This window comes from Tinamus guttatus, unplaced genomic scaffold (assembly GCF_059628265.1).
Source record: "Tinamus guttatus ecotype Peru unplaced genomic scaffold, ASM5962826v1 Tinamus_guttatus_pri_ptg000080l, whole genome shotgun sequence".
NCBI lineage: Eukaryota > Metazoa > Chordata > Aves > Tinamiformes > Tinamidae > Tinamus > Tinamus guttatus.
Genome location: NW_028288614.1, coordinates 861,054 through 875,723, shown reverse-complemented (window position 1 = coordinate 875,723; position 14,670 = coordinate 861,054). Strand labels below are relative to the sequence as shown.

General features: G+C 49.7%; 1 protein-coding gene across 1 annotated transcript; it reads right to left on the bottom strand.

Moving 5' to 3' along the window:
* Window positions 1-7,374: 7,374 nt before the first annotated feature.
* Window positions 7,375-12,576, bottom strand: ANKRD66 (ankyrin repeat domain 66). Its single transcript, XM_010228687.2, has 3 exons — window positions 12,296-12,576; window positions 11,230-11,458; window positions 7,375-7,555 (listed from the first exon to the last, which is right to left on the bottom strand). The coding sequence occupies exons 1-3, from the start codon at window positions 12,432-12,434 to the stop codon at window positions 7,375-7,377; spliced, it is 549 nt and encodes a 182-aa protein (XP_010226989.2). The 5' UTR covers window positions 12,435-12,576.
* Between the last annotated feature and the right edge of the window lie 2,094 nt (window positions 12,577-14,670).

The window sequence follows — 14,670 nt, the reverse complement described above, 5'->3', positions numbered from 1 at the left end:
CGCCACATGCCCGGCATGTGGGACACCTCCTGCTCTGTCCCCTGCAGATTCGGCTCCCTCTTCCACCTGAGGCACCGCGTGCGGCTCCACGAGCTCTGGGTGCTCTGCGGAGAGGAGGCGGCCACAGACGGGCCTGCGCGGGACGACGAGATCTCGGGCCTGCGCTGCAGCCGCTCCGTCGTCCTGGCCTGGCCCGCGGGGAGCTGCGTGGTGACGTTCGGGTGAGTTTGGCCCCGCATTCCAGGGCTGCGCGTGAGCCTTGTCCTGCTCCCCGCATGGCTCACGCTGCCTCTCCCTGGTGCTGCAGGTCGCAGGGGGAGAAGCAGTTCTGCCTGGACGCCCTGCTCCGGTGAGACAGACACGGGAAAGGGGCCGCGCGCGTGTGGGGAGCGTGTGGCCTGGTCCTGAGCCTGCTCTTCCCTCCCTTTCCCTGTGCACAGGCAGAGCCCGGGAGCGCTGGGAGCCAGGCTCACCCGGCTGCGCTCCCTGCGGCTCCTCACTGACATCGTTGGCTTCTCGGGCCCTGTAAGTGTCCTGGCGCTACGCGCTCGTCCAGCAGCACCGCGGCTCCCCAGAGCCCCTCTGCGCAGCTGCTCACGGCACCTCTCTGCTCTCTCGCACAGAAGCCGCCGCTGACGGCTGACAAGCTGCAGAGGCTGCTCTCGGGAGAGGTGAGCGGGGCTGCCCTGGCCCTGCCGCGCTGCGCGTGCACGCGAGGGCTCTGCGCACCACGGGGTGGCTCCCGGGGCCCTGCAAGGGCGGCACATCCCTGGTGCCAGGCAGAGCACGGACGGGCAGGCGCTGCCCGCGCCACGGCCACATCCCTGCCGGCGGCGCGGGGGCTGCTGCCGCCCAAGCAGCACCCGCCACCCGCACCGGGGCTCTGGCTGCAGCGGCGCTTCGGGGGTGCTGGCTGCAGCAGCAGCCTTGGCCCCAGCCCCACGCACAGACGGGCAGCGTCACTCCCGCACCTGCAGCCTCCCCTCTGCAGCCTGGGGCCACCTCTGCTTCCCGGGAGCCTCCCAGCCATCCTGGCATCACTGGGCAGCTCCCTCGTGGCCCTGGATGCTGAGAGGCGGCTCCATAACCTTCTCCCGTTGATCGCAGGCTAGCTCCAAGCTATTCCCCTGCTTGGAGCCCCCCGAGAGGGAAGAGGCGCTTGGCCCCGTGGCTGGTGAGTGTCAGGAAGCGGCTGAGCAGCTGCCTCCTGCCGCGCTGCTGCTTTCCTCCCGCCGTGCACAACCTGTGCAGCGCCTCTGCACAGGCTGCACGAGACCCGGCAGCACAGGGTGCCGCACGCTCACCAAGGGCCTCCTCTGCGGGGGGTCCTCTCCTCTGAGCTTGGCTTGCCTTTTCCTTGCAGCAGAGCCAGGAACCTCTGCCCACGGGGACACCTCAGGGCCGCTGCCCGCGGGCCCCTCACTGCCCCTCTTTGGCCAGCCCCTGGCAGCCGTCTGTGGGGCCCATGGTGGCCTGGCCCAGCCGCTCCAGGTAAGCAAGCCTGGCCACAGAGGCCTCCTGCTCCTCCCTTCCCCTGCAAGGCACCAAGAAGGGGCTGCAGCAGGAAACACCATGGGGCTGCCAGAAGGAGAGACTCAGCCTCGCAAAGCCTCCCAGGAACCATGTCCGTCTCTCCCTGCAGGATATCCTGGACATCCTTGGCGAGAAAGGGCCAGAAACAGAGGGGATTTTCAGGATCGCGGGCAGCCACAAGGAGCGCCAGGAGCTGCACGAGGTCCTCAACCATGGCCAGGACACTGATCTGCGCAGCAGACCTGTGCACCTGCTGGCCATGGTGCTCAAGGTGAACTGCGCTCACGTGGAGCTCTCCGAGCACAGGGCTCATCTGCAGGGGCCCCCTCAGAGCCTCCCCCCGACCTGGGTTGCACCAACAGCCCCATCCCTGCTGGAGCCAAACTCGGTGCTTCAGGCTGGCCACAGCTGGGCTTTTGTGTTACCCAGGGAGTTCTCCCTTCCCCTGATTCCCCTCATGCCCTGGGAATACTCCCTCCCTCAAGCTCCTCCTCAGTATCCTCCTCTCCTCCCTGCGGACTATGGAGGCGCAGGGCAGGGCCAAAGGCTGGGCTCGGAGCTGCCTCCTGCTCCTGCATCAACGCCAGTGCACTTGGCATCATGCACAGGCGCAGTGCCTCGTGCTCTCGGTGCTCAGCAGCCCCTTTGGCAGCAGGGAGCTCCAAGCAAGCTGCCCGCTCGGGAGCTCAAGTCACGCGCAGGCTCCTTCTCTGCTCACTGGCATCAGCGTGGAGAGCCTCATCCACGTGCCTTGGCCTTGCAGGACTTCCTCCGCAGCATCCCCTCCAAGCTCCTCCAGGAAGAGCTCTACGAGGAGTGGATTCAAGCGATGGAGAAGCCCAGCCACCAGGACAAGATCAACCAGCTGAAAGTGTAAGATGTGTGGCCAATGCCACCATGTGGGGCTGCAGGTCAAGCTTGCTGTGGGGCAGCAGGAGCGGGCACTGCTCCCTGCATGAGTGAGGTGACTTTTGGTGTGTGTTCCCTAGGGTGGCTGGCCGCCTGCCGGGAGCAAACCTCCTGCTGCTCCAGCGCTTGCTCGCTGTGCTCCATCACATCAGCGAGCACGTGGAGACCAGCAGGATGGGGGCCACCAGCCTGGCCACCTGCGTGGGGCCCAGCTTGCTGAGCCTCGGTGGGGATGGCATGTTCCCGATGGCAGAGGGCATGGAGAGCAAGAGGAAGGTCTGTAGAATTCATCCCCTCGCTCCCAGCTTGGGGGTGGCTCTGGGCCACCCCGCACGTCCCTCTGCCCCTCTGCAGCATTGGGGCGCCCCTCATCAGCACTACCTGCAAGGGGAGAGACACATCTCTGAAAGTTATGGTTTTATGTATGCAGGTGACAGCGCTCGTCACCTTCCTCATAGAGAATTCCAAAGAGATTTTGGAAGAGGACATCACTTCGCTGCCCTTCAGTGTCTCCTCCGAGGAGTCGCCCGTGGACACCAAGTGCTCCACAGGTAGGAGGATGGACGGATGCCTGGCAGAGGGTAGGGCTGTTGGGAGACAGGTTTGCATTAGCTCTCAGAAGGCCTTTGTGGACATGCAGAGAGGTGCTGTGGGTGCTCCCACAGACACAGTCCCCTGGTATCTTCCAGTGCCACAACAAATACCCAAGAGGCTCCTTCTCCCCACAGGACACCCAGGGACTCCTCAACACGAAGGCTCTGACAGCAACAGCAAAGAGCCAGCAGCTGAAGGCAGCTCCTCAGCCTTGCAGAGGGAGCAGCCCCAGGGCAGGAGGAGCAGCAGCGTCACCAGGCCATCCCCAAGATGTGCCTCTGCCCCTGCCCTGGCAAACGTTACCCGTGACAGCGGCAGGATGGTGCGGTGCTTCTCCCAGCCGGACATGTCCATGCAAACGCGCTTTGAAGGTAGGAGCAGGGAGCAGGAGCCCAGCAGGAGGGAGGGTGACTATCCCTTTCCCCAGGAACAGCTAGGGCTGCAGCAGGAGGCCCTTGGGAAAACACCTTGCAGTGCTGCCTTCCCAATTATCCCATGACCTCCTCCACGTAAAACATCCTCTAGCTGTACCCCTGGAGAGCTCCTTTCCTCCTCCTGACTCTGTCTCGTTTATGTGGCTCTCTCCTATGGCCTAAGACTGTCCTCTGAAAGATTAATGCCCCTGGGGGATTTGTGTTTCCTTAACTTCTGCTCTGCTGCAGAGGCCGTGCCATCAGCTTGGGCTGTGTGGTCCCACAGAGGCGGTCCCCTGGTATCTTCCAGAGCCCCAGCAAGTACCTAACAGGCTCTTTCTCCCCACAGGACACTAGGGGACTCCACAACACGATGTCTCTGCTGGTGACCGCCCAGAGCCAGGGGCTGAAGGCCGCCCCCCAGGCCTGGAGATGGAGCAACCCCAGGGGCGGAAATGTTATGAGTGTCAGCACCAGAACGGTCCGGATTTGATCCGAGCTGGACCTGGCCTTCCCCAGCACTTTTAAGGGAAGAGGAGGGAGCACCAGGCCTGCAAGAGAAAGGCGATGTCATGGTTCTGCAAGAACAGCTGCTCTTGGAGTAGAAGACACTGTAAAAACACCATTCCATATTGTCCTCACAATGATCTCTTGGCCTCCTGAAAATAAAACATTCTCCAGCTTCTCCCTGCAGTGCTCCTTTCCTCATCTGATGCCTCCATCTTCTCTAGCTGCACATTACTTTTTTCCTCTATTCTTCAAAAAACAGTTTTAGAACAGGTCTCGTGGGGACAGCATGACATAGCAACCAATAGCAACCCAGAGCTTGTGTCACCTTCCCTATGACCTTTCCGCTGCAGTTTAATCTTTTCATGTCTGACTCTTAATCAGAAAGAGCAAGTGAGGATATCACATTCCTTGACACCCACTGCGTAAGAGATAACAGAAAACTGGGGCAGAAGTCATGATACCAAATTCAAATTGGTATCAGTATGGGCTAGCTATAAAATGGGAGTAAAGACACCACAATCCCCTCACAATGCTTTTCAAATGCTTCAATATTGGCTGATGAAAGCTACTTATACGGCTAAGCAGTATATTTGTATCTATTTTATGTTACAAATATTTCTACTGTAGCTTTGTAGTGTAAAATATTGTGAGCTGTATAATTATTATGTTTTTCTTTATAACTGATGGGTGAATGTGTTGAGCATATTATTTACTATAGGTAGTTATTGACTTACAAACAGAAATATAAAAATGCCCTAACAGCAGACAGATAAGATGATGAAGCCACATCCTCCTCTGGCTTTATCGATCCTTTCTCTCTTTCATATGTCATGCAAAGCAATGTAATTTCCCTAGTCCATGTAACTGCTCACCTCATGGGTTCTACCTCTGTAAAACACTTTTAAATGTCGTTTGTGTGCATGTGTAAAATGAAGTATGGAATAAAGCCCAGCTTCATCTGGCATATGCAAATTATCTGACTATGAAATAATTCTGCTATAAATAGAGAGGAACCTGAAATACTTGTTTCTTCAGCCAGCTCAGGCCCAGTGCCACATCTGCATTTTCTTCTTTGAAGAATAGCTCCTCCAGGAGCTGCCAGGCGTGGAGCCCGCAGCAGAGTCATCCTGAAGGCACCTTTCACACACGTCCAAGATGTTCTCCAGGGAGTCATCTCTGGTGCAGCACCGGCCTTGCCAGACATGGAATAACCCTATGAGAAACTATGGGGTTTCTCTCTGCTGCCTTTATTCAGACAAGTCTTAATGTTGCAGAAGCCAACCTCTACTAGCAAAAAGCATCTCAGACCTTCTTTTCTCCAGATAAAGGAGTTATGGTTGTCTTGTAGGACAACAGAGCGTAGGCATCATTAATTTCTCTAATAGAAATTGACCCAGAGGAATAGTTTCTGCTCAGAGAATGTGAGGGGGCCCGTGATGCTAGTTTGAAAAGTTCAAGTGAAAGAGAAAAAAATAGTAAGCTTTCTGCTTTATGGGTTGCCTTTTCCATAGGCAAAAGTACAGCCCCTTTCCTCTTCCTCTCCATCTCCACGAAAACGAAAGGGGAAGAGGTTAGTAAGAAAGTAAAAGTAAGTGTTTTGCAGCCATTAGCTTTCACTCTTTTCTGGCCTTCCCTACTTCAGGAAAGGAAAACATTACAGTCCTGTTATCCTGTTAGAAGGAAAGAAAGGATGTGAGTCATCTCACCAAAATTAGACACTGAGAGCATAGGTATTGTCTCCCAAACTAGCTGTTTCCCTTTAGCTGCAATTGCACTTTTCAGGGCAGATGTTGAGCTCCACTACCTCCCTCTTACACAGTAAGAGGCACTCCCAACAGCATCCATATTCCCAGGAGAGGAATTGTGATCTTAACCATGCCACCTGCACACACTTCTCCAGATCAGGGGCACTTCTAGGACAAGCTCTACCACACCTCCCTTCTGTCCCTGTGATTGCTCATGCAACTGATCCTTTAACATGACAGCCTCAGTCTTTTCTGCAAGAAGATCATACTCTTTCCCCATGTCCTGTGTAATATCACCCTTCTAGGACTCAAATAACACAATAATCGGGAACCAAAAATTATATGCTGCATATGCAGAAAAATGCAGTCCCAGCAAAACAGGTTGAGTGTCAAGGCATCTTTTTCCACCTCTGTGAAACCCAGCAGCATTGCTGTGCAATGGGAGTACAAATGGCAAAAGGCATAGGTATGAGCTTGGCTCGTTTGCCTCAGCACAGGCATCTAGTGTCATCTGAGAAGTCTCAGGGTATCCAAGGCACCTGCACAGGGTAAGGAGGTATAACAGGATATTCTGGAGACATGCAGAGTAAGCTTGGGTTCCTGAGAGCGTCTCAAGTGACAGCAGACACCGCTGTATAGTAGATCCCTGGAAATCTAGGAGAGGGAGGGGAATCAGAGGCTTTGGTTGTGATTTAAATACCCGAGTGTTCTGTCTGGGTGTGGAGCGTATCTGCAACCAAGGCAATTCGCAAGCATCAGGTTTGGTTAGTAGAGGGGAGGAGGGAAGAAAGCAGACATAAAGAAGATGTCAGGACAGACAGAAGTCAATAGGAATGGTTGTCAAAGGCTGTCTTGGTCTGGAAAACTGGTTTGAATCAAATAAGCCATAGTCAAAGTATTTCTAATAATTGAAAAGGGAAACAGTTAAAAGATGTGCTAACCTTAAAAAGCTTTGACAAGCAGCAAGATAGCTCAGGTCTTGTTCACAGCATTCCTATGAACACAGGCATAAAAAGGTGAGGGACATTACTGAAAACAAGGCAGTGCTCTATCTCAGCAGTCACAGATGTCTGAAAGCAGTAGCAGGGAAGTATATTTTCCCTTTTCTCTGGACCAAAAATCACAGGCTGTTAGACAGATGTATCCAGTAAAGGATCAAAGTCAGTCTCCCTTCAAACCAGAAGAGGGAACTAGATGCCCACACACACAAAAGGGAGAGGCACCATTCAGCACTATGAGGCCCCGTTGAGCCCTGCTTCTTCACTCAGGTCCTGAAGCAAACACACAAAGACATGGAGATCACCAGTCAGCAGAACCACAGTCCCAGCAACTTCCTGACCAACAGAAACTAAAAACGTTTCCCTCTCATGCATTCAGAGAATCTGCTGCAATTTCTGTAGACTTATATATTTATATTATGTTCAGTGGGTCCGAATATTAGTATATTTAAATATTATCTGCAGCTTTCTTATATTTGAGATAGAGACATATAGATGGAGTGCAGCACTTTTACCTACTCTCTATGAATGACAGTATATGCAGTAGGCTGTAAAGGCATCTTCTTGTGGCCATCTGCCTTCTTGCATCCCTATTTCACCCTGCAGTGGCTTCCTGGCTTTGCCTGTGTCTTTAATCCACATTGCAAGTTCTCAGTGGCACCAGGCACCCAGCTACTGCTTTCCTCTCTTTTTCCTATGTTTCTTTTGAGCACAGGGTGTATAGCTCTCCTGGGCACACAGCAAGTTTCTCTCAAGCTCTTCTTTCTTGAGCTCCCAGTCTTCATCCCTCTGGTCCAAGTGGATTCCTTTCATCGAGGCCGTCCAGCGATAGTTTCTGCTCTCCACCTCTGCTCTGGGGAAGAAAGCAAGCACATAGCTTAAAATACAGAGCACAGCACAGTTACAGGAGGTCTCATGAGCCCGTTTGTCCTTATGAACAGACGAGGTCATCGTGGTCAACAGATGGGTGTCAATAAGGTCAATGCAAAGCAGTTCCTGCTGCCAGCAATACTTGAGAAAGCAAGGAGCCTCACCACAAACTCCCCGAGCATTTATCACCCCAAACAACTCACTCAGGCTTGCGCTGAGATGAGAAGCCTTTGGTAAAGGTCTAAAGTAAGATGCACGCTCCCACTGTCAGAGGCACAACTTTTGTGCAAGTTCTATTTTTGCAATATGCATGAACTTTTCATTGAACGATAACAGGCACCAAGATTGTTATCAAATGACACTGAACAAGCTGTCACCCTCAAAATAAAGATACTTCACTCTGTTTTTTTTTTCCGTGTAGCCTTGAATTATCAGTGAATTATCGTCGTATTTGTCATATGATACTTTATCATTGCAAACAACCAAGGCAAGTGAAAAGAACACTTTTACCAGAAGCAAAATGAATAAACTGCTTTGAGTACTGAAGAAAAAATAAATATACTACCAATCATAATTTTAGTTTTGTTAAGTGGAGCTTTTAAAATATTTTTCCTACTATATGTTGTTAACTATGCTGCTTGCAAAGTGATGCATTCACGTCTGCAGCCGACACGACTTCCCAAAACTGTTGGGGACGTGTGACCTCTCTGCATCAGTTCCCAGGGGTGAGAAACTGCAATTTCCTCTCCATATCCCAGCCACCTCTTTGCTGCACCAACACTTTGCAGGAGGGATGAAGACAGAAAAGGGTAGTAGGTTTATGCTGCCTTGATGCTGGGTCCAGCATCCAAAGTGAAGCTATTCTGGTGAAAAAAAAAGGGATGCAAACAACGGTTTTGCTATTCAGAAGTAGCTCTGCTTTGAAGCGTGTTTACAATTTTTTGCATGTTCATGAAAATCTTGGTGAGCACTGGTGATACACTGTAGCTGAAGAGTTCTTGCATTTACATGACTAATAAAAACAATGCTCAGCACCCAGCAATCACTTGGGCCACATCTGCAAGCAGAAAACCCAGCGGCCTGGAGTCATCGTACAGGGAGCCTGGGCTCTCCAGCCAGGGCTGGGGGATCCGTGGGGTAATTCCCTGAGGACTCAGGGTCTTCTGGCAACAGTGCACACGTTTTTCAGGACACACATTCTGCAAGTTCAAAGGTCTTCTGCTTGTGGAGACTTCTAAACTCCCACTTCTAGGTGAACCACTTATACCATCAAGTTTTATATTACTAATAATGGCTAAAGGTATGAGGCCTTTTCAGAGCATTAAAGAGAGAATTTAAGACCTAAATTTTAAGCATTTATGCTTTTCCATTCCAGATTGCAACAGACTGCTGGTGGCCAGAAATGGCAAATCTGAACCTGCACAAGCCTCTGACTCAAGGGTACCCAGTGAGCACCGTGTCTGGAGGCACCTCCTGAATTTGGACACCAGAAGAATCTAGTGGAAGAAAGGGAGGGGGTGGACTGGGATTTAAGACTGATTTAGATGCTTATATTCCTCCTTAGATTATGCATCCCAACCCTGCATTTGGCACAGACACTTAGGCTGTTATCTTATTTTTTTTTCTCTCTTCATGCCTTTATGCACTACAGGCAAATACCCAAAACTGACAGTGATGATCCATAACAAAGTATTCCTTGTGTTTACATGGTCCATACAGCCTTGCACAGACAGGTTTACAGGGTGTGTGGAAACACTGATTTCTGAAAGGCAATTCCAATTAGGCACTGGCCTTCTCACACGTTTGCATGGCCACCATGCCTGATGTTGAACTTTGCTGCTCTTAGTCTGTGCTCCTCAATAACACAGATAAGGTCAGAGGCAGCACCAAGACCGACAGGAGAGAGAAACAGAAGTGATTTGGAAAGATCACTCTAAATGCCAAGTCTAATCTGCACTGCTAAACTGTGTGTGAGGCTTCCCTGCAATGTTCAAGGCAAACTGAAGACTTAGAGATGGATAAAACGTACATACAAAAAGCATCCACTTACATGGTGCTCAAACGGTCTTGAAAATATTGCAGAAAGGAGAAAGATTCCAATTCAGGAACACAATGACATTGGAAAGTCATAGAAAGTGAAGGAAAACCCTCAATCTTGGCCATTCCTGGAGTCTGGAAGTTGGTGACCCACAGGAGGACTGCAGCTTAATCCAGGGAAAGAGGAATGTGATTTCTTGCCAGGAGTACCATGCTGGGCACGCTGTAGAGTCTCATAAAAGAGTTAGGAGTCCAGCTAATCAAAAGAAAGACCTATTTGTTATGCTAAGTGAAGTTATATAAGGCAAATGAGAGGCTTGAGATCTACTCCGCCAATCCTGCAAAAATGGAGAGTGTGAGCCAGCTTAGTGAGGAGAAAACACTCCATTTGGAAAGCAGGAATAATAATGGGGAGTCCTTCAAAAGCAATTTACTAGTTACATATAGAGAAGTGACAATAGATCTTAAAAAATGAATGCCTAATACATACTAAAAATATATAATAATAAAGCTAAACATGAACAATAGGAAAAAAAGGAAAATTCATAGTAATGGGTAAAAGTTAGAAGCTATAAATATTGCTATGGAAAGTAAGTTAAGGAAAAAACAGTCAGAAAAAAAACAATGATGACTATATAGGCTAAGACATTAAGGAGTTTTCAGAATTTGGAAGCAATAACTTTTAACAACGTTGCAAAGCCTGTTAATAGATTAAATGGTATACTTTTCAAAAGCTCAGGAAATTGTAGCATTTTTTTAAGACCTGCCAGCGCAAACCACATAAAACAGTGGAATACAGGACTATTTCCCCATTGGCTTCCTGCTGTGCAAATGTCCATAGTGAGGACCTGTATTTTGCATATCTCACACTCAACAGCTTTGCTAGGTCTTAAGTGGGAAGAAGGTCCACATTTCCATGCAGTTTAATTCCAACTGCTACAGCATCCAGTGCTTTGGTCAAGCGATGGCACAGGCTGCCCAGGGTAGCAGTTGGGTCACTGTCCCTGGCAGTGTAGATGAGGCACTTAGGGACATGGTTTAATAGACATGGTGGTGATGGGTTTACAGCTGGACTTGGTGATCATAGAATCATAGAATCATAGAATGCTTAGGGTTGGAAGGGACCTCTAGAGATCATCTAGTCCAACCCCCTGCACACGCAGGGTCACCTAGAGCACGTGGCACAGGACTGCGTCCAAGCGGGTTTGGGAGATCTCCAGAGAAGGAGACTCCACAACCTCTCTGGGCAGCCTGTGCCAGTGCTCTGTCACCCTCACTGTTAAAAAGTTTTTCCTTAAGTTCCTGTGGAACTTTTGGTGCTTCAGTTTGCGGCCATTTCCTCTAGTTCTGTCAGTGGTCACCACTGAAAAGAGGCCAGCCCCATCCTCTGCACTCCCTCCCTTGAGGTACTTATATACACTGCTCAGATCCCCTCTCAGCCTTCTCTTCTCCAGGCTGAACAGGCCCAGCTCCCTCAGCCTCTCCTCGTAGGGCAGATGTTCCAGGCCCCTGATCATCCTTGTGGCCCTGTGCTTGAAGGTCTTTTCCAACCATAATGATTCTGTGGTTCTATGACATTCAGCTGCTTCAGCAGATGCCGAAACAATGTTGGCTACTCACATTTCCAAGAACCTGAGGCAGTCCTTGTGCCCGTAGATCTCCGCAAGGCGCTTGGGGGTATCACCGAAGAGGTCGGCCGCGTCCATGGGCGCGTGCAGGGCGTGAAGGGTCCGCAGCACCGCCAGGCGCCCGGCCTCGGCGGCAAAGTGAGCCGCCGTCCAGCCCGCGTCGCTCCTCAGGCACAGCCGAGCCCCGTGATCCACGAGCAGCCTCACCAGCTCCGATCGCCCTGGCAGGAGTGCAGAAAAACACAGGGAAACATGCACATGCATTACATTTTTACACCATGCGGACACAGAAGATAGTTGCAAACTTTTGCTCAGGCCTATAAAACCCCCAAGTTTTGTAGAACGGGTTAGACTGTACCCACGACTTGGCAGTTTTCCTTATCAAGTAAGTAAATATGTTTCCTCAAAAAACGTTGATTTTTCAAAGCAGACTTTTTCTTGAACCATTTAACAAAAAAAGAAGCAATAAAGTCAAAGTTTTCTGATGCTTTCTGAACAGCACATATCAGTTACTCAAGAGCGAACTATTTCATTGTTTCAATTAAGTTTTTAGACCAATGTAAAATAAATTTAAAAAATATATCAATTGGAAAACTTGTGAGCATCCATACTAAAAGTTTGTTTTATATGACATGAATATGAGATGCACTGAAATTGTTTTTCATACAGCTTCAAGATTCTATAACTTGTAAAATTGCTTAAAAACCAAAACTCAGTTATTTCTATTTTCTATCGTACAGAGGGAGAAGCAGACACCCTACATTTGAATATTGTGAAAATTTACATTTTTCACAAAAAGTAGCAAAGAAAAGATCACTTTGGATGTAACGCCACTAGTTATTTTGCAAGTAAAATTCCCATTGAAAATGATTTTTTTTTTCTCCTTATTTCTCACCAAGGACAAAGGATAGATAGGAATTTTAATCAGCACGTAAATTAGCAGTCGTCAAGACCAGACATAACTATAGTCTGCACTGCAGACTGTATATAGTTGGCACTGCATTTCGAGACATCACTGCAATGGTTTTCAGAGGTAGCAGAGCATGGGATGCCCTTACCTATAACAGCAGCCCAGTGCAGGGGGGTCCTGTCATTCCAGTCGACATCTTTGCAATTCGGATCGCAGTGCCCTTTCTTCAGAATCTCCTCCACTAGGTCGTAATCCCCCAAGGCAACAGCTTGGTGAAGCTCTGTCATGCTGCACCTTTCGGAAACTACCTGCTATGAGTGCAACTTCATCTAGAGGATGTTCCTCAATGTATCAGCTCCTCTCTTCTTAAGAAGCATCACACACTGCCTGGATTAAAAATGAAGCACAGGATGAAAGACAGGATTTATACAAAAATAGAAAAAAGAGTGATAGAAGATGAGAAAAAATATTAATTAATCTTGAAACCAGTGATCACAGACTAATAGCGATATGTACTTTATAAACACAGAAATCTGGAGCAAAGTGCACTTATACAAAGGGCTCTTAGACAAAACCACTTGCACTTCTCAAGGATGTTGCTAAAGAACAGTCAGCCTAGACCAAACATTCGCCTTTGCTTTGTTGTTACTCACTTGCCATGGAGACCAGCTCCTCCCTCGTGGATGTTACAGATCTATTATTGCTATTGTTTTATTTAAAAAAAATACTAATAACACCATGCTATGCCATAGGGCTTAAAAAAGCTCTTTCCCATGGCTCTGCTTGGCACTTCCCAGTCCCAAACAACAGATTCTGATCAAGAAATGCAAGTAGATTTTAAGCCCCCGCAAGACTGCAGATTGACTGAAAATACTTGTGTTGGAGGAGGCTTCCAGCTGCTTTGCTGCCAGGCAATTTAACCCATTTGCAGGGATCACGATGCTTTCCTACCATTGAGCAGCCTGAGAATGGAAACCTCTATTCTGGCCAAATAAATGGGAATTAACATCCAACCCCATCTCCAGCCTGCTTTGTGCAAGAGCAGGAGGAGACAGAGGGAATCACAGCCCGCATTCGCGAGTGCCCTTAATGGCTGGTCTGCGTCGACCATCCCCAAGAGAAAGACACAGTACTTTGACTGAGACCGGGCACAAACAGGGAAAACCATTCCAGCAAAGTGGCTTTGAATAGCACATCAAGTGGATTTATGTGCCCCAAATCTAGGTGCTATTTTTAGGTGCCATCCCACCTTCTTCAAGGTTGCCAGGAGCGCATCCCACGTCCCATAGAAGACTTTCTCCTCTCTCTCTCTTTCACTGACACGCAGGGATGGCTGCTGGTATAGCTGTACTTAGCTGTATTTCTTCAAAAAGTCTGTGAGTCCAGAGTTACCCTCACTTATTTCTCTGGTTCAAATGTCACCAAACTTCTGCCCGAGCTGCACTGGGCATTTTCAGCTAGAGCTGGCATGTTGCAGATTAATTAATAAACAATTTCATTTGACACCTATGATGTCCTTGCAGTTCCTTCAAATCATGTAATTTGCATGCAGAACCAGAGACATATTAAAACCATATTAAAAGAAAAAACAGACTTTGCTGTTCCTTTCTGGTTTACAAAAGCAACCTTGGCTTTGGTTAATTTAACCACTTGTACCATCTCCACCATTTCTTCCTCACTAACCTTGAAGAACCTGTTCCTTGATTAAACAGCTCCTCAGCATTATCCTCCAAGGCCTTTCATCAGCATTAAACTTACCCTGGAAAATGATTTTTCACAAGTGATGATACACTTTAATGTATCCAGCCCTTCACTGGATCAAAAGTAAATAATAAAACTTAGAGGCTTTCACGCAACATCCTTAATTGTTTTCTGAGGAAGTGCCAGCAAAATTCAAAGTTCAAAAATACAACTGAGCTTTCCAGAGGAGAGGGAGCAACTGAATGATCCCACCCCATGAGCCCAACAGCTCTCCAGGGCACGGTTTCCCAGTCAACTTAGGCCAGGCTGAATGTTACCCCCCTCCCTTTGCTCAAAGCTCGCACAGCTGTTTCATGGGCTGGAGCAACGTGCTGCTCCCTCTGAAAAACTATCTTTTGCTGTTGTTGCTGGCTGTGGGGTTGTTTTTCCGAGCTCGCGGACGGCACGGAGGCGTGCGGGTGACGAGCGGCGGTTGTGGCGCGCAGGGCTCGCGCACGGGCGCAGCGCCGGGCCGTTCGCCACAGGGGAGCCGAGCACGGCCTCTCGGCTCCCACGCTCGGCAGCTCCGCCGCCTGAAGCACCTGGCCGAAATCCCGGGAAAGGGCTCTCCCTGGAAGGCGGCCTGGCGTGAAAACTGAGGCAAAGTTTGGTCCCTCCCCTTGGGAGAGCGGTCTGCCCACGGGAGCACCGGCGGCGGCGGCTGCTGCGGAGGGGCCCGGGACACTGCGCACAAGGTACGTTGTGGTGGCGGGCGCTGGAACAGCGGGGAGAAGCCCTGGGAAGCAGCTGGGAAGAGCGCAGGGGTGGTCAGGAGGATTTTAA